This window comes from Ovis aries, chromosome 1 (genome assembly GCF_016772045.2).
Source record: "Ovis aries strain OAR_USU_Benz2616 breed Rambouillet chromosome 1, ARS-UI_Ramb_v3.0, whole genome shotgun sequence".
Taxonomy (NCBI): Eukaryota; Metazoa; Chordata; class Mammalia; order Artiodactyla; family Bovidae; genus Ovis; species Ovis aries.
This window is the reverse complement of record NC_056054.1, coordinates 111,860,744-111,885,588: the sequence shown is the minus strand read 5'-3', so window position 1 is coordinate 111,885,588 and position 24,845 is coordinate 111,860,744. Positions and strand designations below refer to the sequence as shown.

Below are 24,845 nucleotides of genomic sequence, written 5' to 3'. Positions count from 1 at the left end.
CAAGACTAATGGTGAAACAACAGTCAACAGCCAAGAACACCCAAAGAAACACACACTTACAAAGAGAAGAGAAGAGAAGAGAAGGAAAAAATAAAGCAAGTCAAAAAAGAAGAGAGAAATCAAGTCAATAATCAAGCCCCTAAGTGAAAATGAATACTAAAAATTAGACTCTCAAAAATACAAAATAAAAAACATGGAAAAAATTGCAGTGTAACTAAGCAGTACTAAGGAGTAGAAATAGGAAAAAATAAAATTAATTTATTTAAAACTAAGGTGTTTTTTACAAAAGAAAAAGTAAGTTATAAAAAATAAAAATTAAAGGAGTAATAAAGAACATTATTAGAACAATGTAAAAAAAAGGAGGAGGGAAAATATATAGAATGGTAGTGATAAGAATGTCCATGTGATTCCTCTGGTTTCCTGCTCCAGTCAATTTGCCTACTGAGAAAGCCCTCCAGTATTTCTAGGAACATCTGTGGACCTGTTGTGGGCAGTGTGGGTTAGTTCAGAATAGATCTTGCCTTGCTCTAGCTTGTATTTGCTCTAAAACTCTATGTGTGTGCATGCAGGCTAAGTTGCTTCAGTTGTGTCTGAATCTTCGCAACCCTATGTACCGCAGTCTGCCAGGCTCCTCCATCCAAGGGATTCTACAGGTAAGAACACTGGAGTGGGTTGCCATGCCCTCTATAGAGAAAGAGCAAACGAGCCAAGATGGCATGGTCAGGCTTTCTTGTCCCACACCTTGTAAACAATGATCATGTAACAGCTGAGGTCAATACAAGCTAGAGCAAGGCAAGATCTGAGTCTCAAGTAACATCTGTGTTGCCTCAGTGCCATCAGAGTATCTTCATGGCAGTCAACCCTGGGTCTCTCCCTGAGGTCCAGCCCTCAAAACCTGAGCCTCTGCAACCCAGCCCCACTCTCCACAGTGCGCATGAGCATGCGAGCCTGTTCTCAGCTGGGAAGCGCTGCTCCGCATGATCTCTGTGTGAAGTCTCTCCGTTTTGCCTTCTGAGCATGTGCTGTTTCGCTGCCCTCTGAGGTTCCAAGTTGAACCCGCCTGTGAGGGGGTTTCCTAGTGTATGGACTTTTCTCCTTCAGTACTCACTCCCCGGGGGTGCAGGTCCCCAACCTGATATCCTTTGTGTCCCTTTTTGTCTTTAACTATTCCCCTACCTCACTCTGAGGGGACTGGTTTGCCTTTTTAGAAGTCTGGGATCCTCTGCCAGCATTCAGAAGATGTCCTGTGGGGCTGTTTCACATACACATGAGTTTTTGATGTGTTTGTTGGGGGGAAGGTGGCCTCCCTGTTTTATTCCAAAATCAGCTTGAAAGTGTCCCCTGCCTTTCTGTGTTTTTCAAGCTTCAACTGATAGGGTGAGACTCGCCCCCACCTCCCCAAACTGGAAAGGATCATCTGCTTTACTAAGCCTATTAATTCAAATGTTAATCTCACCCAGAAACACCCTCAGGGGCACCCAGAATAAGGTTTGACCAGTGACTGGGTGCCTCTGAGGCCCAGTCAAATTTACACGTAAAATTTACCATCAGAGTCTAGGAAGAAAATGAAAGGGTTTGATGAACACACAGTATTGTCGCTGCTACAGACGTGATAAGGGAGGGAGAGGTAAGGTTGGTTTGATGTGAAGAGGAAGTGATCTGTGGTAGGACAGTTTGTTGAAAGGGAAAATTGTCTTTTAGTGACCCTATCAGCTCCAGGCCCATGAAGAACCACAGAGGAGGCAAACAAAGAGCAAAAATTTCCATTGTTATGCCGGTGGTGGGCCTGGGAGCTCTTGCCATCCTATAATGAAAGACCATGGTGAGAGAGCTTTGTCGATTTGATGGGCTTTTTGGATCCTAGGATTCAACAATCAGTTTTGACAATTATAGCATTGTTTATTGAAACAAAACATTGCAGATTACATTCTGCCCATTTGTGGTGGGAAAGCACATATGTATATGTATGCTAGAAAGACAATTAGAAAACATAAAATAAAATATTACTGTGATTATAAAAACTTCATTTGAATGTTCTTTTAGACATCTCAGTCCATTGCCTTATTCCATATAGCCAGAGCTTCTGTCCTGGCTAAGAGCCGATTGTCAATGAGGGCAAGATCTTGCAACCTTGAAGTTTCACTCTAGTTAGCTCTTCTCAGGTCCAGAGGAGACTGAGAAGAGTGGTTACCATGATCACTAGCCAAGTTGCCATCCAAGCTACTCCAGAGGAGGAGGCTGAAAGAGTAAGAAAATGCAAAACATTTATGTGTCCTGATTAATTTGTTGAGAAGGGGGAGGGGTGCTGGACGTTGGCATGGGAGCTTCCATAGCAAAGGAGTGTGTCTCCTCTCTGAATCCAGGCACAGTGTGCCCTGCACATCCTTTTTCCCAGATGAGCAAGAGCTCAACCTCCCAGATGTAAAGTAGAAAGAACACAGAAATCCTCTAAATATTACTGGCTTCGCTGAGTCCTGTACATGAAGATCATCTTGGCGTGTCTGTGGGCTTAGCAAAGAATCATTCTCCTACACTGGAGAGCAGTTAAGTAGGGCAGACCTTCAAGTGCAGTAGTTTATATGATACTGTATGCTAAGTTTAGGGGAGAAAGCACTGCCTGTTGATCCACACTACCAACCATCAGTACCAACTCAGTGGGGAAGGAAAAAAAAAAAAAAAGGGAAACTAGGAGATAGAGAATGTAGGGCAAGGGAGAGAAGGAGAGGAGAGTGATAAATTACAGAAGGGGAATTAAGGATGCTCTTCTAGGATAATTGAGGTAGCTGAAAAGTAACAAGACGGGCTTAGACCTCAAAAGTGAAATGTATAATTGCTTTCATCCTCTCTGTGAATGGGCAGTCACTTTCATTCTATAAAGAACAAGGGCTGTGTCTCTTCCTTTTTCTGGATCTCAGGATATGGTGTTGATATAAAGGTGATTTTAGAACCACCCAGCCAACTGGTGGTCTCATGGTCAGACACCAAAGTCTTATACTGGATCTTCAGTGGTGGAAAAGCAGGGCGTTATCATGAAAGACTAGAAGACATGACCAGTTGGTTGGGAAGAACACAGAACTTATAGTTTCTATAGTTCACATATAGGAGCAGAGGCAAAGAAATCAGCATAGGCGAGCAGGGTAGACTGGGTCCAGGAAGACCATGGAACAGCCATGTCCCCAGGAGCCATGATCCCTGGTGACTGGGCGTGAAAAAGGTCTCAGGTAAATGTTGGCACCACGGGTACGAGTTATTCTGGAGAGATGTATACACCAGGGCTTAGGGATGTGATTCCAGGTGTGTGGAGAGTACAGGGCCTACCTAGAATGCTGCAGAGAGTGATTCAAATTTATCAGCTGGCCCCCCAAATCCCTAGTGTCTCTAGAATTAAAAGGACTTGGTGGGTCTAATTTAACCACCACTCATTGAAGCCTCTTTGACCCTGTGCTAGGTAGTTACCTGTATTGTCTAGTTTAATTCTCAGAACAGTATGCGATAAGAACTATTATTTGTCTTATTTAAGAAGGACATGACTTGTAGAAGCTAAGTCACTTGTTTAGCTAATAAGTAATAGTCACAGGATTAATCCCAGGTGTGATTGATTCCAAAATCTATAATCGTAGCTACCTCACAATTGGACCTGTGCAGGCTTGAGAGAGAGCCATGAGAGATGCTCAATAGAGTGGGGCCTCCGAGGAAATAGAGAAATCTCAAACAGGAAACCCAGGGTTTGCCTTTCCAACTTTATCAAGGGGCATACACCTGGGAAGAGCAGAGAATCTCAGTCCTAGGGCCAGGCTCTGCTGCTCACCACTCTTTCCCACTCATGTTCATCCATTTGGCCCTTCTTTCTTTTGCTCCTCACTCCTCCTCAACCACTTCTTGGCCCTTCTTTCCTTTGCTATCTACCAGAAACACCTTTATGTTGCTGTACAACACTATCTGGACTGTTCCTCTACTTGCCTTTTTCCTCCCTACTCATCTTGAAATCTCAGTTTATCCTGCAAGGACTCTGCCCTCAGATTCCAGGACCATGCACTTATTAAAGCAGGGCAGGCAAAGGGGACATGAGAGCCCTTTGCAGGTGAGGACACTGAGCTCCACAAAGGTGAGGGAAGCTTGCTGAGAGACCATGTCAGAGACACAAGGAGAATCCAAGTCTACCACACCTCACTGGTGCCTTTGGGATTCTCCATCAAACTCTATGACAGGCAGCTGGTCAAGATCCCCACACTTGTCTTCATTCAAGAGAAAACTACCCTGTGCCCATGTCAGTTCCCTTGGCAGAGACTCTTACCTTGTACACAGGGTGAAGTGAAGTGGATTGTATTGTGTTGGCTGCTTATAGGATTGCTGACTTGGCAGGTATAAGACTTTGAGTAGCTTTGTGGCGTGTGGACATCTTCAAGCACACTGCTCTGTAGCTGTTTTGGAAAGGACCCTGATTCCCAATACCGCGTGTAGGTTACAGATTGGTCCTAGATCCCACAGGATAGTGTCAGGTAGCACGTGTTCATTTTCTGTGTTTTTTTAACTGTTATGACAGGCTTTGGTACAGGGTCTGAAGATGAAGATGTTATAAGATGAGAGGATGGGTTTATGCATTTATGAAGCTTTTATGCTGGGAGGGTTTAGCCAATAAAGTGCAAAGGGAGGTCCTGAGGAGCAGCCATGGAGAAGAGGGCCCTGTAGAGGGAGCTAGTGGGCAATTTTGACCTCTGTAGGCTTCAGAGGGAAAGAGCTACTTCTTGGCGTGAGGCTAAACTGAATCCAGAAGGGGGAGCCAGTTACCCAGAAACAAAATGGAGCTATACCCATCTGGAGGAGGGGTGGGGGGGGGGGGGAAGAACAGCAGAGTTTTAGCACAGACATCAGCTAGAGTTGTACTTGATATTCCAACTGTCTGAGCTACTCAGGGCCCCTTCTCTAGCAATGACCCACACTTGGCACTTTAGCCCATCAGTCAGTCCTTCAAGAGTTCTTGGGCTCAGATACAATGAGAGTCCTGTAAGAGCTACCACTCTACACCTTTCCTGAACTCTGGCAGAACTACAGAGAGCCTCATGGATCTCCCAGCGCAAGCTGGTAGTGATGAATTGCATCTGTTAACTTTGGTATCTCAGTGCCTGCCACAGAGCAGGTATCCTGATGAAAGGGAAAGGTGAATGGATGTAGGAATGGATGTATGTAGGGATGAAGCTGTTATGCAACAGAAAAGACAAAATACTCCCTTCACAGTGAGACAAGCTTGGGTCCTGGACTTGGCTCTGAGAGAGTGGCTCTGAGAGGCAAGACAACTAACCCTCTGAACTCCTTCTCACATGATAATAACCCTACTTCATAGCACAATGTTAGTAAGATACAGTACCATCATCTGTGAGTAAGTGCTTTTGCTGAGTGTGATGTAAGCATGTTGAAGGTCACAGCATCATCAGTGCTTTCACCCTGCGGGCAGATGGGTTGAGATGTAATCCCATCATCTGCTCCTTCCTTGACTAGGACTGCTTTACCTGGAATCCTCTGAGGTCTTTTCCTTCTGGTCAAGGTAAAACACCTGCAGAATCAATGCAGCTCAGAAGTCATAGGATTAAAATGTAGCAGAGAATTGACCCATTCCGAGCTGACTTCTGGGTTGTATGTCTCTGAGGGGTGATGGAAGCTCTACCAATCTGACCTCCTGAACTCGAGATCCATCTCCTCCATGAAGCCTTATCACATTGCTGGACTCCTCTTGCATACTTTACATGAGCAATCTTCATATGCTTATTCATTTCCTGTGGTCTGGCCTCATCTAATAAAGCTTCTGCTTTTCCCATAGTAAGCAGCTCAGCCCTGAGCACTCCAGAGCCAGATGGAGCAGTCCGGTTCCAAGATGCCCCGTTTGAGCTTTAGAAATTCCTGAGCTGGACAGAAGGATGATCCTTCCATTAATGGCATCCTCAGAGCCTTATCCAGAGGCAAGTGTACTGAAGCCACGTAGGCTTATGGCTTGTAGGATATTCAGAAATTTTGCAAGTTGGTTGTAAAATGAAACTGATAGCAGTTTACAGCTGGCTGTGATGGGAATATTTGCCACAAAATCTGGTAAATGATGTATATTTGAGATCTTTTTTAAATAAATCTGTGTAGGAACCTTTGAATATTTCATGTTGGTAATACGTCTTGCAATTTTAGGGGATATTGCCGGGGTCCAGCCCCGGTGGATCCAGGGAATTCGAAGTGTGGACGGCGTTAGCGTGGAAAGACTTGTTTATTTATTAATATAAGATTAGATTAAGAAACTATAGTGTAGTAAGAAGATTAAGTGGAGGAAGAGGGCTGAATAGCTTGGTTTACGCGGAAGACCAATAAAATTCCAGACAAGGAATTTGCACCATCTACGTTGGGCCACCGGCGCCCGCTTGAATATCTAAGGGTGCCTTGCCTTAAGCTCCCTTTCGCGCGGGTGTTAACAGCCAGGGCAATTAAGTAGACCTGGCGAGCCTCCGCGCCCCCGGTGGAGATTCAGCCTGAAATTAAAGTAAAGAGCAGAGAGAGGGAAAGGGAGAGAAGAAGAGAGAAAGACACGGGGGAAGCCAGATTCCCAAGAAACCAGGCCGAGAGACTAGTTCGAGAAACTGGTCCGAGAAGCTGGCCCCGTCCTTTATTGTTCAGAAGGCCTTTTATACTTTTGATAAAACTTGGAGATCAATGGGTAACACAAAATTATGTAGCGTTCGCAGCCCAGACTCTTTCTGTATATCATTTTGTATACAAAAGGTCTCAGGTGATTTATATTATCTTCTGGCCAAGAGGCTTGTTAACACTTTTTGGCTCTCTTCCTTAATGAATGTTAATTTTGTTTCCCCTGAAGTGTTTTTCTTTAATCTGCATCTCCTTAAAGCATTAAAGTTACACCTCTATAGAACAAAGGTGCAGTGGGTTATAACAAAGAAGGTACTTAACTCAAAGATCTAATGTTGCTAATACCAGGTCTACTACTTGTTTTTCTATAGACCAACTATATCTAAAAATAAAGGATATGAAAATTTGGCAGCAAGCATTGACAAAACAAATGAAACTTTTAATCAGTCCTATTCTAAAGATTTTGACTCTTCGGAAGCCTCTACATTCCTAGGATGTTTTAAGCTTCCTGTGCCTCCTGCAGTCAGGAGGCCTCAAACAATCACATGGGCAGCTGTATGAGTCCTGCAGGCAGGCTAGAAAGCCATCAGAGGGTTTTTTGGATTGAAACACTCTTTCAAATGCAGAAGACTAAAGCCCTGAATTGACTTTTTCCAGAAAATGTCAGAAGAGTGGAAAAGCAGAGCACAAAAACCGGCAGATTTTTGTTGGGGTACATGCTTAGGAATTTCCAGAGAGGTCCCTGAAGTCTGAGCACGCCTTGCATATGTCAGCTTCCTTCCTCATGACCTTGTCAAGGGCGGGATTCCTCACACTGGCTCCCGGCAGGATATGATATGGAGGAAGTAGCAAGAAGGCGATTCTAGCCTCTTAGACCAGGGGCCATCATGATCCGAGTCAGTGGGATACGATATATACAATTTCTTCATTGTTTGCAGGATTTTAGCATTTTTAAGGCTCCTCACCAGACACAAGATCTTCTGGCACATTTTTTTGTTATAATTTTATTATTTTTGACTGCACCATGCAGCATGCGGGGTCTTTGTTCCCCAACCAGGAATTGAACTCAACACGCCCCCTGCAGTGGAAGGGTAGATTCTTAACCACTGGACCACAAGGGAAGTTCCAGCATTGTAAAAGTGTTTTCACTTTCATTACCTACTTTGATTCTCATAACATCCTAAAAAGATATAATTATCCTCACAATATGATGAGGAACTCAAGTCTCTGAGGGGCACATCTCCCTTGGATGTCTGCCCAGCCCTCCTCCTCTCATAATTGACAATCTCCCCAAGAACCAAGTTTCTGCCTTATAAGCTGAGTCTTTGGATCCTAAGAGTATAAATCACATACCCAAACCAAGACGGGCTAGTCAATTTCTCTTTCTTGAGAATTTAAACTAAGAGACATGAAAGCCTAGACTCTGAGAGAGATAGACTGTACTGGCAGGGACCCACTTTCACATGAAAGATGCCAGTGGCTAGAGGCTCTGGACTGAGCCAGGCTCTCATTCTTCCTCCTCGTCAGTCCTTTTCAACTCTTCTAAACTTCTTTCATTGCTTTAAGAAGTCATAGCTTAAAAAACACTCCTTTTTTGCTAAAGGTATATAAAATTGGTGTCCATTACTTGCCATTAACAGAATCTTACCTAATGGGACAGAGATGTCAAGATCTTTCTCCAAGGTCACACAGCCAGTAAGTGTGGTCAAGTGGTTAAGAATCTACCTGCCAATGCAGGGGACACGGGTTCCATCCCTGGTCCAAAAGATGCCACATACTGCAGAGCAACTAAGCCCATGCATTACAACTACTGAAGACCACACATCCTAGGGCCAGCAAGCTACAGCTACTAAAGCCCACATGCCTAGAACCCATGCTCCACAACCAGAGACTCCACCACAATGAGAAGCCCATGCACCGCAACAAAGAGTAACCCCCACTTGCCACAATTCAAGAAAGTCTGCTTGGAGCAAGGAAGACCCAGTACAACCAAAAAATCAATTGAAAAAGAAGAACTCAGAACTTATTTGGATTGACCACAAGAGAACATGAAGAGAACAGAGAGGAAACCATCTTTGTTGTCTCCTTCCTCTTCAAATCTTAGACTCTCTAATGTCAGAAGAGGTTTCAAATGTCCCAAAGTTATCTACTTTGGGGTCTGCTGGCCCAGACTCACTTCCAAGTGGAACTGGCTCCAGGAGAAATGGATTAAGCCTGTCCTGAGGTTTTCTCTCCCCCTCCCATGGAGAGTCCCCAGAATCACCACGAAGTTTCCCAGTGATCTTTCTGGGGTCCCAGAGTGGGGACTAGCCCTTTGGTTACCGTAACTCACCAAGCACCATCAGAGAGATCTTGTATTCCTCCTCATGTCCATTGTCCTTCAGCACCCTCAGGAGGTAAGTACTGCTGTCTTCCTTCTGGACCTTGCGGATGTGCAGTGTGCCACTTTGAGAATCAAGCGTGGCCCTGTCCTTAAATTTAGTATCGAAGTACTTAGTAGGCTCACCAGATTCCCACTCTACAATCTTCTGGTCAGTAGTATAAAACCAGGTGAGTGATCTGTGGTTCTTAGGCAGATTGGAGATTTGTACACTCACATTGTCGCTGGGGGTTGCATATTTTGAATAGCCTGCCAATGATAGTCAGAATGAGTGAGACCCATTTTAGAGAAAGTAAAGCTACCCAGTAGCCAAAGCGTGGGCTGATGGAACAAGGAAGAAGGGAGAGATTTTTGCTTGGGAGGAGAGAGTATGATCTTTATCAGAGGACCTGACCCCGATCAGGAATTCAGTGAAAGTGAGAGCTTGAGAGTCTTCCCTGGTGGCTCAGATGGTAAAATGTCTGCCAGCAATGCGGGAGACCTGGGTTCAATCCCTGGGTTGGGAAGATCTCCTGGAGAAGGAAATGGCAACCCACTCCAGTACTCTTGCCTGGAAAATCCCAGGGACGGAGGAGCCTGGTAGGCTACAGTCCATGGGGTCTCAAAGAGTCTGACACGACTGAGCGACCTCACATTCACTTCCGCTTTTTCACTTTAGAGCTTGAGAAGTGGGCATGGGGATAGGCAACGTGCTTATAATCCATCTAATTCTACCCTAGATGATAAAGACAAGGGACACTGAGCTGGCCCTGCCTCCCTTCCTTACTCTCATACCAGGACATTTTCACATCAAATGATAAGTTACCTGTCCCCTCTGTGCTTGTGCTCTCTGTGACTCAGTTTAGCTCTCTAGCAGTGGCTTCCCAGTTGGCATTAGTGGCAGCTAGAATACGCCTGCCAATGCAGCAGACACAAGAGACACGGGTTCGATCCCTGAGTTGGGAAGGTCCCCTGGAATAGGAAATGGCAAACCATTCCAACATTCTTGTCCGGAAACTTCCATGGACAGAGGAGCCTGGCGGGTCCATGGGGCTGCAAAGAGTCAGACACGGCTGAGCAACTGAGCACACACAGCACTAGGCAAGAAGTAAAGGAGACACAAGGTTTGAAATGAAGGGGAACAAGAGTTATTCAGTGACAAAGTATTATAGAAGAGTGAGCATTTTATTAACAAAAAGATTGTGCTATTTTTCTGGCTTTTGTGATCTTTGTATTTGTTCAGGTTTTAAAAACTTTCCACACATTGGGACTTCTTTTCTCATTCTAACTACACTTATTTTTGTTCCTATTTGCATTTAGAGTTCTATTCTTTTTCTCATGAGAGCACCCCAAATTGTATAAGCCTCAGTTCTTAAAGACCTGGTTTCATGAAGGCAAGAAGAAATGGATGATAGCCAGAAGATAAAGATGAAGGGAGGTCTGCTGATTCTTGTAAATGAGAGAAATATCTGTATAAATGTACAGACTGAGAAAGAGCAGTGAGTGCTGAGTCGCTTCAGTCATGTCTGATTCTTTGCAACCCTATGGACTGGAGCCCACCAGGCCCTTCTGTCCATGGGGGTTCTCCAGGTAAGAATATTGGAGTTGACATGCCCTTCTTTAGGAGATCTTCCCAACGCACGGATAGAACCCATGTCTCTTAAGTCTCCTGCACTAAGAAATAGCCATAGGAAGAAGCTAATAGTAGAGGAAAGTGGAAATAAATCTCTATCACTCTTTCCTCATATACTGTTACACAAAACCTCACATTGCTCAGCATTGTATCTACACCTATATTTTGGGTTGGCCAAAAAGTTCATTTGAGTTTTCCCATAGGCTGTTACTTTCCACATGTCTATCATTTACAAAAACATTCTTTTGAATAAAGATTAAAAATACCTATGGCCCCAGGTCTTTCAAGTTCCTAGTCATTAATCCTTCCAACTATCCATTGAACAGTTAGATATGGAGCATTTAACCTATGCCTGTTGCATTCAGAGACACACTTAGACATCAATTTCCACAGTGCTTTTGATTGGTCCATCCCATGCTCTATAATCTCTGTGACATAATCAGTCAGTCCAAGCGACAATATTTGAACAATGACTACATGCCAGGTCATGTTCCAGGCTCCAACACCAGCAATGTAGACAGAGTCTCTCACCTCTTAAACATACAGCCTCTTCAGGAGCATACATTCTCTTCAGGATTCCTAAATTATTGGACACACATTCTAGACTTGTTCTCATTCCATTGCTTGTTTCCATGTGAGTTAATAAAAGCGGTGATAATGGGCAGCCTAGGTCAGTGTTTCTCAGCCTTGGCACTATTGACATTTTGGGTCAGGAATTCCTTTTGCAGAGATGTCTTTGTGTATTGTAAGATGTGTAGTGGCCTCCCTGGCCTCAGCTCACTAGATGCCAGTAACATCATTCCAGTTGGGATCTTCAAAAATGTCTCCAGACAATGCCAAATATTCCCAGGGAGGCAAAAATCTTACCACCTTCATTCTGGTTAAAAACTGTTGGCTTAGGCATCCTTGGTAGACTCTCCATCAAGTCTCAAAAATATGCTGAAGAATATAGCACAACCCACAAGTAACCACTTTATTTCTAAGGAGGAAGTCACTCCCATCTACCAGGATGGCTTTTTTTTTTTTTTTTTAATCATTACTCATACATGGTAAAGGAAGGGGGAGGGACAGCTGCAACATCCTATTCATGCCTATATGTTAAACTCAGTATACATTAAAGTGATCCATTTAATACCTATTACTTGCCTTTATCACCAGACTAGAAGCTTCCTAAGGACAGAAAATGAATCTTATAAATTAAAGTCATTTCCATTGTATAATGGTAGTTAAGAACATGGGCTCAGGAATTAGACTGTTCAAGCTAATAAGCTGTCACTTATTAGCTGTGTAACTGGGAACATTTTACCTGACCTCTCCGCTTTCATTTTAGTTTATCTTACCGAGTTTGTGATGATGAAGTTCATGTATGAAGTTTACTGAGTTAAAGGATGCCCAGATAGCTTGCAAACTCTCTTTCTGGATGGTCTGTAAGGTTGGTTTTTTTTTTTTTTTTTTTAGCAGAGATTAGCATTTAAATCGTTCATTCAAATTTGACTGGGTAAAGAAGATCACCCTCACCAATGTGGGTAAGCATCACCCAACTAGCTGAGGCCCAGAATTGGACAAAAAGGAAAGAATAAAAGCATATTTCTGTCTACTGTGAGTTGGGGTATTCCATCTTCTTCTATCCTTGAACTCAGAGCCCCTGGTCCTTGGACCTTAGGACTTGAACTACAGCTTAGACCGCTGGCTTCCCTGAAGCCTCTTTGTGGAAGGATGAATGAAGTAGAGTCTACTGAGAATGAAGATTACAGAGTGTAGAAACTCAAATTGTGAGTCTATATATTCTCAGATCTGTGGATTTCTACTGAAACTACACAAGGAACTTTCTTGGCCTTCATCTTAGAGATGGCAGATCATGGGACTTCTCCAGAGAAGTACAGAATATGGATTATGCTTCCATAACTATGTGTGTGTGCTAAGTCACTTCAGTCATGTCTGACTCTGTGTGACCTCATGGACTGTAGCCCCCAGGCCCCTCTGTCCCTGTCTATTCTCCGGGCAAGAATACTAGAGTGGATTGCCATTCCCTTCTTCAGGGTAATTTCCCGACCCAGGGATCAAACTGACATCTCTTACCTCTAACGTGCTATGGCTGGCGAGTTCTTTACCACTAGCGCCACCTGGGAAACTGTGTGAGACTCATTCTATATATATATCCCATTGATTCTTTTTCTATAAAGAACCCTGACCCAGAGTAACAGAAATAAAATGCTTAGAATAGAATTTGATTAATTCAAACAATCAATACACATAAAATACTTGGTATAATACTTGGAAGATTCAGTTCAGTTCAGTCATTCAGTTGTATCCGACTCTTTGCGACCCCATGAATTGCAGCATACCAGGCCTCCCTGTCCATGACCAACTCCCAGAGTTTACTCAGACTCATGTCCATCGAATCGGTGATGCCATCCTGCCATCCATCCTCTGTCATCCCCTTCTCCTCCTGCCCCAATCCTTCCCAGCATCAGAGTCTTTTCCAATGAGTCAACACTTCGCATGAGGTGGCCAAAGTACTGGAGTTTCAGCTTTAGCATCATTCTTTCCAAAGAAATCCCAGGGCTGATCTCCTTCAGAATGGACTGGTTGGATCTCCCTGCAGTCCAAGGGATTCTCAAGAGTCTTCTCCAACACCACAGTTCAAAAGCATCAATTCCTTGGCACTCAGCTTTCTTCTCAGTCCAACTCTCACATCCATACATGACCACTAGAAAAACCATAGCCTTGAGTAGATGGGCTAGTCAAGGGCTTCCCTGCCAGTGCAAAGATTTAAAGCATCTGCCTGCAATGTGGGAGACCTGGGTTCGATCCCTGGTTTGGGAAGATCCCTGTAGGAGGAAATGGCAACCCACTCCAGTATTCTTGCCTGGAGAATCCCATGGATGGAGGAGCTTGGTGGGCTATAGTCCACGGGTGGCAAAGAGTCGGACATGACTGAGCGAATTCGCATTTACTTTGACTACATGGACCTTTGTTGGCAAAGTAATGTCTCTGCTTTTTAATATTCTATCTAGGTTGGTCATAACTTTTGATTAGTAGGTAATATATGTCAGGTATTGTTTATTATTATTACCTACATTATTTTTTGTATCCATATATTCTATACTGTACATAAATTATTGAGATGTTCTTTTCTAAAATTTTTCATATGCTTCAGTTTATTCTATTTTTTAAGTTAAATTTATTTTTTTTAATTAGAGGCTAATTACTTTACAATATTGTATTGGTTCTGCCACACGTCAAATCAGCCACGGGCATACAGGTGTTCTCCATCCTGAACCCCCTCCCACCTCCCTCCCCGTACCATCCCTCCAGGTCATCCCAGTGCACCACCCCCAAGAATATTGTGGCATAGCTTATTGAGATGTTCAACACCTGCCATTAAACTCATTTTATTGTGCCAAAACAGTGGTAAAATAAGGACTAGAATTTTTTTAGGAACGAATGCCTATCTGTGAATCTGAAAGTATAGAATGTGGTGGAAGGGGGCAAAAAAAAAAAAAAAAATTGCAGCAACTCCTGCAGAGGCTTTCACCTATAAGCTAGATATAGTAAAAGACATCAACATGTGCAAAAAAGAAAACAAACTAGGTCTTTGGTAAGGACATGTGATTATAAGAAAGAGTCCCCAGCACCATTGTAAGACCAGAGAACTTACCTGAAACTTCCTTGGGCAAAGAAAAATGAGGATGAACTCACTGAGGAATAAAGAATACAGAGCATATAGACTGAAGTTATGATTCAGACTCAGTTATAATATACATTATTTCTCCATGTGAGAATGAAGTCTGCTTCATAATAATAAAACAGGGAACATTTCATACAAAGATGGGCACAATAAAGGACAGAAAAGGTATGGACCTAAGAGAAGCAGAAGATATTGAGAAGAGGTGGCAAGAATACTCAGAAGAACTATACAAAAAGATCTTAATGACCCAGATAACCACAACGGTGTGATCACTCATCTACAGCCAGAATCCTGGAATGCAGAGTCAAGTGGGCTTAGGAAGCATGACTTAGAACAAAGCTAGTGAAGGCAATAGAATTCCAGCTGAGCTACCCCTCAAAGATGATGCAGTGAAAGTGCTGCACTCAATATGTCAGCAAATTCGGAAAACTCAGCAGTGGCCACTGGACTGGAAAATGTCAGTTTTCATTCCAATCCCAAAGAAAGGCAATGTCAAAGAATGTTTGAACAACTGCACAATTCCACTCATCTCACACAACTTGCAAAGTAATGCTCAAAATTCTCCAAGGGAGGCTTCAACAGTATGTGAACCAAGAGCTTCCAGATATTCAAGCTGGATTTAGAAAAGGCAGAGGAACGAGAGATCAAATTGCCAACATAGAAAAAGCAAGAGAATTCCAGAAAAGCAGCTACTTATGCTTTATTGACGACACCAAAGACTTTGACTGTGTGGATCACAACAAACTGTGGAAAATTCTTCAAGAAATGGGAATACCAGACCACAATACCTGCTTCCTGAGAAACGTGTATGCAGGTCAAGAAACAAGAGTGAGAACTGGACATGAGACAATGGACTGGTTCAAAATTGAGCAAGGAGTACATCAAGGCTATATATTGTCACCCTGCTTATTTAACTTCTATGCAGAGTACATCATGCGAAATCCTGGACTGGATGAAGCCCAAGTAGGAATCAAGATTGCCAGGAGAGATATCAATAATCTCAGATATGCAGATGACACCACACTTATGGCAGAAAACGAAGAGAAACTGAAGAGCCTCATGAGGAAAGTGAAAGAGGAGAATGAAAAATTTGGCTTAAAACTCAACACTCAAAAAAGTAAGATCATGGCATCTAATCCCATCTCTTCTTGGCAAATAGATAGGGATAAAATGGAAACAGTGACAGACTTTATTTTTTGGAGCTCCAAAATCATTGCAGATGGTGACTGCAACCATGAAATGAAAAAACGCTTGCTCCTTGGAAGAAAAGCTATGACCAACCTAGACAGCATCTTAAAAAGCAGAGACATCACTTTTCCGACAGAGTTCCGTCTAGTCAAAGCTATGGTTTTTCCAGTAGTCAAGTATGAATGTGAGCGTTGGACCATAAAGAAGGCTGAGTGCCGAATAATTGATGCTTTTAAATGGTGGTGCTGGAGAAGACTATTGAGAGTCCCTTGGACCACAAGGAGATCAACCAAGTCAATCCTCAAGGAAATCAACTCTGAATATTCATTGGAAGGACTGATGTTGAAGCTGAAACTCCAATACTTTGGCCAGCTGATGCCAAGAGCTGAATTGTTGGAAAAGACCCTAATGCTGGGAAAGACTGAAGGCAGGAAGAGGAGGGGATGACAGAGGATGAGGTGATTGGATGGCATCATTGACTCAAAGGACATGAGTTTGAGCAAGCTCCAGGAGTTGGTGAAGGACAGGGAAGCCTGGCATACTGCAGTCCATGGGGTCACAAAGAGTCTGACATGACTGAGCTACTGAACTGAACTTACAACATTAAGATCTTGTTTGTCCAGGATATCCCCAACACGTTCCAAAGAACTTCAAACTAAAGCATGAGGAGGAGGGGGGAGATATAACAGACACAGAGTCACTGAGATTGTGAACGTTTCAAAGGCGAACACCATGTCTTACTCAATTTTGAATCCCCAGAATACTTGGCTCACAGTTATTCTTTAATATAGAATGGATGGGACAAAAATCTACACATAAGTGTTCCCATTCATCTCCTCATAACCTCCAGGTAGTCATATTTTTTTTATCCCACTTAGCTTGCTTTTGCTTGGTATGTGTGTGTGTTAGTTGCTCAGCTACATCTGACTCTTTGCAGGCTCTTGGACTGTAACCTGCTAGGCTTTTCTGTCCATGGGATTTTCCAGGCAAGAATACTGGAATGGGTTGCTGTTTTCTCCTCCAGAGGATCTTCTTGACCCAGAGATCAAACCTGTGTCTCCTGCATTACAGATGGGTTCTTTATCACTGGGCCACCTAGGAAGCCCTCCTCTGCTTACTTCTTAAGATTTGTTTGACCTTTATGAGGAACCACTCGGGTTGGTTTAGAAAATAGAGGTTCTATAACATTATGGCTCAAGAGAATGAGAATCTCTGAGCTGTAGAGGAATGGAATAGTTTGAGAAGACTGAAGAGGGCAGATAAGTGTATGATAGGAAGAGGAAGTATTGCTATAGCTTATAAACTGGATTCCTTTTAACATCTTTTGAGAGACTTCAAGTAGAAACTTGAGTTACTTTTTAATTCCTTGTGAACAATGAACTGTTTCTTAAGTATCATAATGTGCCTACCTGGGCCAGTGTAGGAGTCCTGTCTTATGCTTGTGTGTGTGAGTCACTTAGTTGTGTCCAGCTCTCTGTAACTCCATGCGTTGTAGCCTGCCAGGCTCCTCTGTCAATGGTATTCCCAGGCAAGAATATTGGAGTCGGTAGACATTCCCTTCTTCAGGGGATCTTCCTGTCCCAGGGATTGAACCTGGGTCTCCTGCACTGCAGGCAGATTCTTTACCATCTGAGCCACCAGGGAAGTCTTATGGTTGGATCCTGGATAAAAGAATCAAAGATGACTCTTATGACATATACAGCAGAGGAGCAGTGAAGAAGCTGCCCAGAAAGTTGTTTCTCAAAAGATACAACACAAAAGAGTGCTTCGTGTATCATTCATGGTTTCAGATATCTACAAAGCAATGAAAAGCAGCTAGAGAAACCTTGAAATGAAAACCCAGCAGCCTCAAATGGGCTGAGACTCATGGACTGAGAAGAGCAAAAAGAAAAGTGAGTTTTGGGAAAAGGATATGAAACAAGAAAGAATATATGTATATGTATAGCTTAAAGAATCCACCTGCAATGTGGGAAACCTGGGTATGATCCCTGAGTTGGGAAAATTCCCTGGAGAAGGGAAAGGCTACCCACTCCAGTATTCTGGCCGGGAGAATTCCATGGATTGTATAGTCCATGGGGCTGCAAAGAGTCAGACACGACTGCGCAGCTTTCACTTTCACTTTCATAGGTATAGTAGAGTCACCTCGCTGTACACGTGAAGCTAACACAATATTGTAAATCAACTATACTCCACTATAAAGTAAAAATGAATTTAAAAAGGAACAGTGAGTTTTGCTATGAAATATGTAATGATAGTGTGGCCTTCAAAAGCCACATCAAGATAGAAACAGTAGATAGAATGCTTGATTAACCATTAAAAAAATGGAAAAAATTCTACTCTTCTAAAAGGATCCTATAATCCAATCACAAGTTAAATAAAGATGCAGTAATATTACTATTATAATATAGATTGCAAAAATTAGCATACAGACATTGTAGTACAATTTGAGATATCAAAGTAGTGGTTTAATCTTCTACAGAGGATTTTCTAATAAACTCAGATAAATTCATTGATATTTTCCTTTTATTGTTGTTATTGTTCAGTCACTCAGTCATGTCTGACTCTTTGCAATCCCATGGACTGCAGCACTCCAGGCCTCCCTGTCCTTCACCATCTCCCAGAGCTTGTTCAGACTCATGTCCATTGAGTCGGTGATGCCATCCAACCATATTGTCCTCTGTCATCCCCTTCTCCTCCTGCCTTCCATCTTTCCCAGCATCAGGGTCTTTTCCAGTGAGTCAGCTCTTCGCATTAAGTGGCCAAAGTATTGGAGTTTCAGCTTTAGCACCAGTTCTTCCAATAAATATTCAGGGTTGATTTCCTTTAAGATTGAATGGTTGGATCTCCTTGCAGTCCAAGGCACTCTCCAGACCCTTCTCCAACATCACAATTCAAAAGCATCAATTCTTCGGTGCTCAGCTTTCTTGACAGTCCACCTCTCACATGCACACATGACTGCTGGAAAAACCATAGCTTTGACTAGATGGACTTTTGTCAGCAAAGTAATGTCTCTGCTTTTTAAGATGCTGTCTAGGTTTGTCATAGCTTTCCTTCCAAGGAGCAAGCATCTGTTAAATTCATGACTGCAGTGACTATCTTCAGTGATTTTGGAGCTCAACAAGATAAAGTCTGTCACTCTTTCCATTTCTTCCCCATCTATTTGCCATGAATTGATGGGACCAAATGCCATGATCTTAATTTTGTGAATGTTGAGTTTTAAGCCAGTTGTTTTCACTCTCCCCTTTTCCCTTCATCACATGGCTCTTTAATGCCTCTTTGCTTTCTGCCATAAGGGTGGTATCATCTGCATATCTGAGGTTATTGATATTTCTCTCAGCAATCTTGATTTCTGCTTGTGCTTCATCCAGCCAAGCATTTCACATGATGTACTCTGCATATAAGTTAAATAAGCAGGGTGACAGTATATAGTCTTGACGTATTCTTTTCTCAGTTTTGAACCAGTGCATTGTTCCATGTCCAGTTCTAACTGTTGCCTCTTGACCTGCAAACAGGTTTCTCAGGAAGCAGGTAAGGTGGACTGGTGTTCCTGTCTCTTTAACAGTTTTCCAAAGTTTGTTGTGATCCACACAGTCAAAGGTTGTGTCAATGAACCATAGTCAATGAAGCAGAAGTAGATGTTTTTCTGGAATTCCCTTGCTTTTTCTATGATCCAGTGGATGTTGGCATTTTGATCTCTGGTTCCTCTGCCTTTTCTAAATCCAGCTTGACTATCTGGAAGTTCTTGGTTCATATACTGTTGAAGCCTCCCTTGGATAATTTTGAGCATTACTTTGCTAGTGTGTGAGATGGGTACAATGGTGTGATAGTTCAAACATTTTTTGGCATTGCCTTTCTTTGGGACTGGAAGAAAATCACCGCTTCCAGTCCTGAGGCCACTGCTGAGGTTTCCAAATTTGCTGCCATATCGAGTGCAACACTTTCACAGCATCATCTTTCAGGATGTGAAATAGCTCAGCTCGAATTCCATCACTTCCACTAGCTTTGTTTGTAGTGATGCTTCCTAAGGTCCACTTGACTTCACACTCCAGGATGTCTGGCTCTAGATGAGTGATCACACCATCATGGTTTTCTGGGTCATTAAGATCTTTTTTGTATAGTTCCTCTGTGTGTTTTTTGCCACTTCTTCTCAATACCTTCTGCTTCTGTTAGGTCCATACCATTTCTGTACTTTATTTTGGCCATCTTTGCCTGAAATGTTCCCTTGGTATCTCTAATTTTCTTGAAAAGATCTCCGGTCTCTCCCATTCTATTGTTTTCCTCTATTTCTTTACTTTGATCACTTTAGGAAGGGTTTCATGTTTCTCCTTGTTATTCTTTGGAACTCTGCATTCAGATGGCTGTATCTTTCCTTTTCTCCTTTGCCTTTCGAGTCTCTTCTTTTCACGGGTATTTGTAAGGCCTCTTCAGACAACCGTTTTGCATTGTTGCATTTCTTTTTCTTGGAGATGATTTTGATCACCACTTCCTGTACTATGTTATGAACCTCCATCCATAGTTCTTCAGGCACTCTGTCTATCAGATCTACTCCCTTGAATATATTTGTCGCTTCCACTGTACAATTAAGGGATTTGATTTAGGTCATACCTGCATGAAGGCAATGGCATCCCAACCCAGTACTCTTGCCTAGAGAATCCCAGGGATGGGGGAGTTTGGTGGGCTGCCGTCTATGGGGTCGCACAGTCGGACACGACTGAAGCGACTTAGCAGCGTACCTGCATGACCTAGTAATTTTTCTCCCTACTTTCTTCAATTTGTATCTGCATTTTGCAATAAGGATTTCATGATCTATGTCACAGTCAGCTCCCAGTCTTGTTTTTGCTGATTGTGTAGAGCTTCATCATCACCTGCAAATAATATAAGCATTCCGATTTCGGTATTGACCATCTGGTGATGTCCGTGTGTAGAGTTGTCTCCTGTGTTGTTGGAAGAGGGTGTTTGTTATGACCAGTGTGTTCTCTTGGCAAAACTCTGTTAGACTTTTCCCTGCTTCATTTTGTACTCCAAAGCTGCCTCTCCAGGTATCTCTTCACTTCCTCCTTATTTTCTTATATATATATATTTCTTTTTCTGGTATGTTTATGTTTTTTATTTTTAATTTTAAAGTAAACTGAAAAATATTTTGATTTGCCTTTTAACATTTCCATATTTTATTAGATATAAAAATATTGAATGTACTACTTTGATTTAATTCTAACAAGAAGTAGCTGTTCATGTATCTGCATGCTTAGGATGAAGTAACTGTATTTATGTGCAGTTTATAAATGAGGTAGACCTTTCCTATGCTTACCCATGTTTCTTGTCTGTACAGAAGTAAAACTAAAATGGTGTAGGGGAGGGGAATCAGACAAAAAGAAGTGGCAATTTCATACAAAAAGGTCTACCCAGGAAGAAGAAGGAAGTGCTAAAGGGGAAATTCTGAATACTCTAAAGCAAGTCATGCGGATTCTCATAAAAGAAAGAATCAAAAGCGGTGTTTTAAAGATACTGACAGGTAGTTACATGCAGCTCTCTAGTGGGATAAACTGTTTAGCAAACATGTACAGACATTTCAGGGAAGTAATTTGGCAATAGGCAGCAAGACTTCAGATGCATGTCATGGGGCAAGATGAAGAGTACAGTGCTCTTTCCTGAGATGGGAAGTCTCATGAATTTAATCAGCCAGATCGCAGTGACCAAATGCATGGTGAGGAAGTCCCAGGTTTATGGAGGCTTATTGCACAGCAATAGATAGCTGGAACCAAGATGAGGAGTTAGATTTTGGAAATGTGTTTGAAGATGTTTAGAAAGCAGAGATTCAGTTCTGTGGCCCAGGAGAGAGCACTGGGCTTTGGAATTTCCTGATGATATTCCTGGCTCTTATCTCTCTCAAATTGTATTGTGGTATTGTGGTCACAATCGCAGAGCAATTTCACATTCTTTATTTCATTGATCTTAATAATAACCCCTTGACAAAATGGGGAGCATATCATTATACCCATAATAGAGTTGAGAAAATTGAGACTCAGGAAGCTTTTACGACTAATAGGAAACCCCATGGCTTAGAACTCAGAACATAGGTCTTACAGCAATTATCCTCCAATTAAAAATCAAATTAAGAAAAAAGAAGATAAGTTTCCTGATTCCCAGAATAAGCTACTTCTAGTGCACTTTGTGGTGCTAGAGGGAGACAAGGAAGATGCCTGCTAGTGAGGAGTGGGCCTGGAGATCAGAGAGCTGAGAACCTCAAGTCTGAGGAGGGCCAAAAGAGGAGATTTAAAAAAATACTTCTCAAATATCTCCACAAAAACATGCATTACTGGGAAAAAAAAAGAATAAGAATACCCACAGGAAGATCTGGACAGATAGCCTGAAAGGAATGACATCTTTGATGTCATTCATTCGTAGGATTAACAATTATTTATTCAGCCCATGCCACGTGCTAGGCACTGTATTAGGCTCAGCAATGGACAAGGTCCCTGTGCTCAAGAGATCCAGGAAGCAGACAGCCAAGCAGTTCACCAACCATAACCTGGAAACTGAGGCTTCTGGGAGGAAGTGACACCAGAATGGGAGGGGCTGGAGAGGGGGCATGCAGGACATTTCAGGCAGAAGGAAAGGCATGTATATAGGCCTAGAGGCAAGAGAGAAAGCACCTCCTCCAAGGCAAAGCACAAACTTGAATTTAGACAAAATGTGGTTATGGGGTGTTGTTTTATCACTCAGTCATGTCCAAGTCTTTTGTGACCCCATGGACTGTTGCCCACCAGCCTCCTCTGCCCTTGAGAGTTCCCAGGCAAGAATACTGGAGTAGGTTGCCATTTCCTTCTCCAGGGTGTCTTCCTGACCCAAGGATTGAACCCACATCTCCTGCATTGGCAGGTGGGCTTTTTTGTAAAACCACTGGGCCAGCAGGCTTTGGGGTGAGGGAGTCATAAACTGAAGATAAAAGAACTATCTGCAGGCGTACTCTGCACATGAGGAGATTTAGACACAATGGCGTCATGTCTAGACAAAGCGTTGAGATAGTCCGCTTCTTTTGGCATGTCTACCTTTCCCAACAATCGTATGAATACTTCATACCAGCCCCTACTCCCAAGGTCATATTAGTGACCTATGAGCTGAGTAAGCCCCATGGAGCTCACACAGCCACAGGAGGCCTGAAGACATCATGTCTCTAGACATAGTGTAGGGGAGCAGAATGTGCCACCCTAAGATGTGTCTCTTTGGCATGTTAATTGTTTCAAGTAGGTTGTTTTCTAAGGAAGTAGAAGACATGGTAAACATTCTGAAAACCTTGTACGAGTTACTCTTTCATAAGAAACATTTATATTCGTAAGGGAAATCTCCACTAATAAAGCTGTCTCCCTCTCTGTACCAGACGAGGAGGATGACCAAATCTCTGGAAACTCTTATCAATGCAGAAGGCACTAACTTAAATCTGCCTAACAACCTTACCTTTATTTGCTGTGCTTTTCCTGATAACCTCCCAAAACTGTCATCCTCAACATTCTCTTTTCTCTTTAGCAGAGGATGATATTAAGATGAGGGCTTCAGCCATTTTAGGAAGTTACTTGATTTTTCTGGGTTTCACCCGTGTGAAGTCGCTCAGTCGTGTCCAACTCTTGGTGACCCCATGGACTGTAGCCTACCAGGCTCCTCCCTCCATGGGATTCTCCAGGCAAGAGTACTGGAGTGGCTTGCCATTTCCTTCTCCAGGGGCTCTTCCCGACCCAGGGATCCAACCCGGGTCTCCTGCCTTCCAGGCAGATGCTTGAACCTCTGAGTCACCAGGGAAGCATGTACACAATATTAAACTCTGATTTTCTCCTGTTAGCTTATCTCATGTCACTTTCATTCTTACACCAGTCAGAGATCCGAGAAGGGCAAAAAAATTTTCTTCCTCCCCCAAAGCCAGTCATAAGCCAGATCAAATGTCCTGCCACCCTGAGAGGCCTTGCATGAGTAGCCAACAGGATTTCCTTTGAGTATGGCTATCTCATCTACCTCAGAGTCACATACTATCATAATTTTAAAATGTTATATTTGTTTCCCGTGCCCAAACTCACTTTTACTCATTTTTGCCACAGTAGTGAGCATTAAAGCACCTTTAATGAAAAAGGCTTAAGTATTTATTAGGGGGAATAGCGAGAAAGGCAATAGCTTAGCTCTCAGTTCTCAGCTGACCTCGGAAGACAGGTAGTGGAGGGCTGGACAAGTGTAACAGGAAAAGGAAAGTTGCCACACAAGGGGATAGAACACAACCATGGCAGAACGAACTTAGCTTTTAATCAGATGTTCCAGAGTTTCCCTGCTACTGAGGCCTCTGCTCAGACTCCCACTCAGCGACCCTAGACAGAGCCATCTTTTCCAAGTTTCCTTTCCCACAATTTTGATTTCTCTCTGGAGCAATGACATTATTTACTTTTGCTCATGAAACAACCCCTTGCATAGACAGAGGTCTCAAAGAAGGTCTCAAGGATCACGGCATCCCTGAGCCTGCAGTGTGGCAGCTGCCCTTGCAGCCTTCTGTTCTTTGTAATGCAAAGAGACTTCACAGATGACTAACCATGGCACGAAATGGGAGAGGACTTCTCCATCTCACCAAAGTTCTATTTGTGTTGCTTCCGCTTGAGAAAAGAGATGGAGCCTGATTTTCCGAAGCTTAAGGAAGACTCCCCAACCCCGCTGCCAGGATGAAAATCCTTGCTGCCTGGAGCCACTACTCCACTTCAGGTGCAGACACGCCCATATTCCCTTTTTCATCTCACTGGGCCTCCAGTGCACAGTTACAGGCGGACAGTCTGCGGAAAGTACCTTGTCTGCCGGTTGCCAGGAACAAGAGAGGCAGCAGTAGAATTTCCAGAGTCAGAGACCACTCCCGCCTTCTGGAACACATGCTCCTCTTCTCCAGAACTTTACAGGAACTCTGGACACAGACCAGAGCCAAGCCAGAAAGAGACCAAAGGCACCTTTAATTCACGGCTTAAGGTTAGAACTCTCCACCCAGCAACTCATGGGTGGGGCCTGGGGACCAAAAACAGGAAGCCCCATCGGTTTTTTTTTTCCACTTTCATGCATTGGCGAAGGAAATGGCAACCAACTCCAGTGTTCCTGCCTGGAGAATCCCAGGGATAGCTGAGCCTGGTCGGCTGCCGTCTATGGAGTCACACAGAATCGGACATGACTGAAGTGACTTAGCCAAGAAACTAAGAACAGACTGGCGGTTGTGGGGGCAGAAGGAGAGGGTGGGACGAATTGAGAGAGTAGCCCTGAAACATCCATTATCATATGTATAACTAGACAGTTGGTGGAAATTTCTAGTGTGACGCAGGGAGCAAACGACAACCTAGAGG

At 43.1% G+C, this 24,845-nt stretch overlaps 1 protein-coding gene across 1 annotated transcript; it reads right to left on the bottom strand.

Moving 5' to 3' along the window:
- Nucleotides 1–1,878: 1,878 nt before the first annotated feature.
- Nucleotides 1,879–24,450, bottom strand: LOC114117626 (CD48 antigen-like). The gene is given in 4 exon segments (XM_027977176.3): nt 1,879–2,238; nt 4,295–4,558; nt 8,954–9,250; nt 24,307–24,450. Coding segments are annotated over 4 exon segments (723 nt in total). The 5' UTR covers nt 24,389–24,450; the 3' UTR covers nt 1,879–2,158.
- Nucleotides 24,451–24,845: the final 395 nt, after the last annotated feature.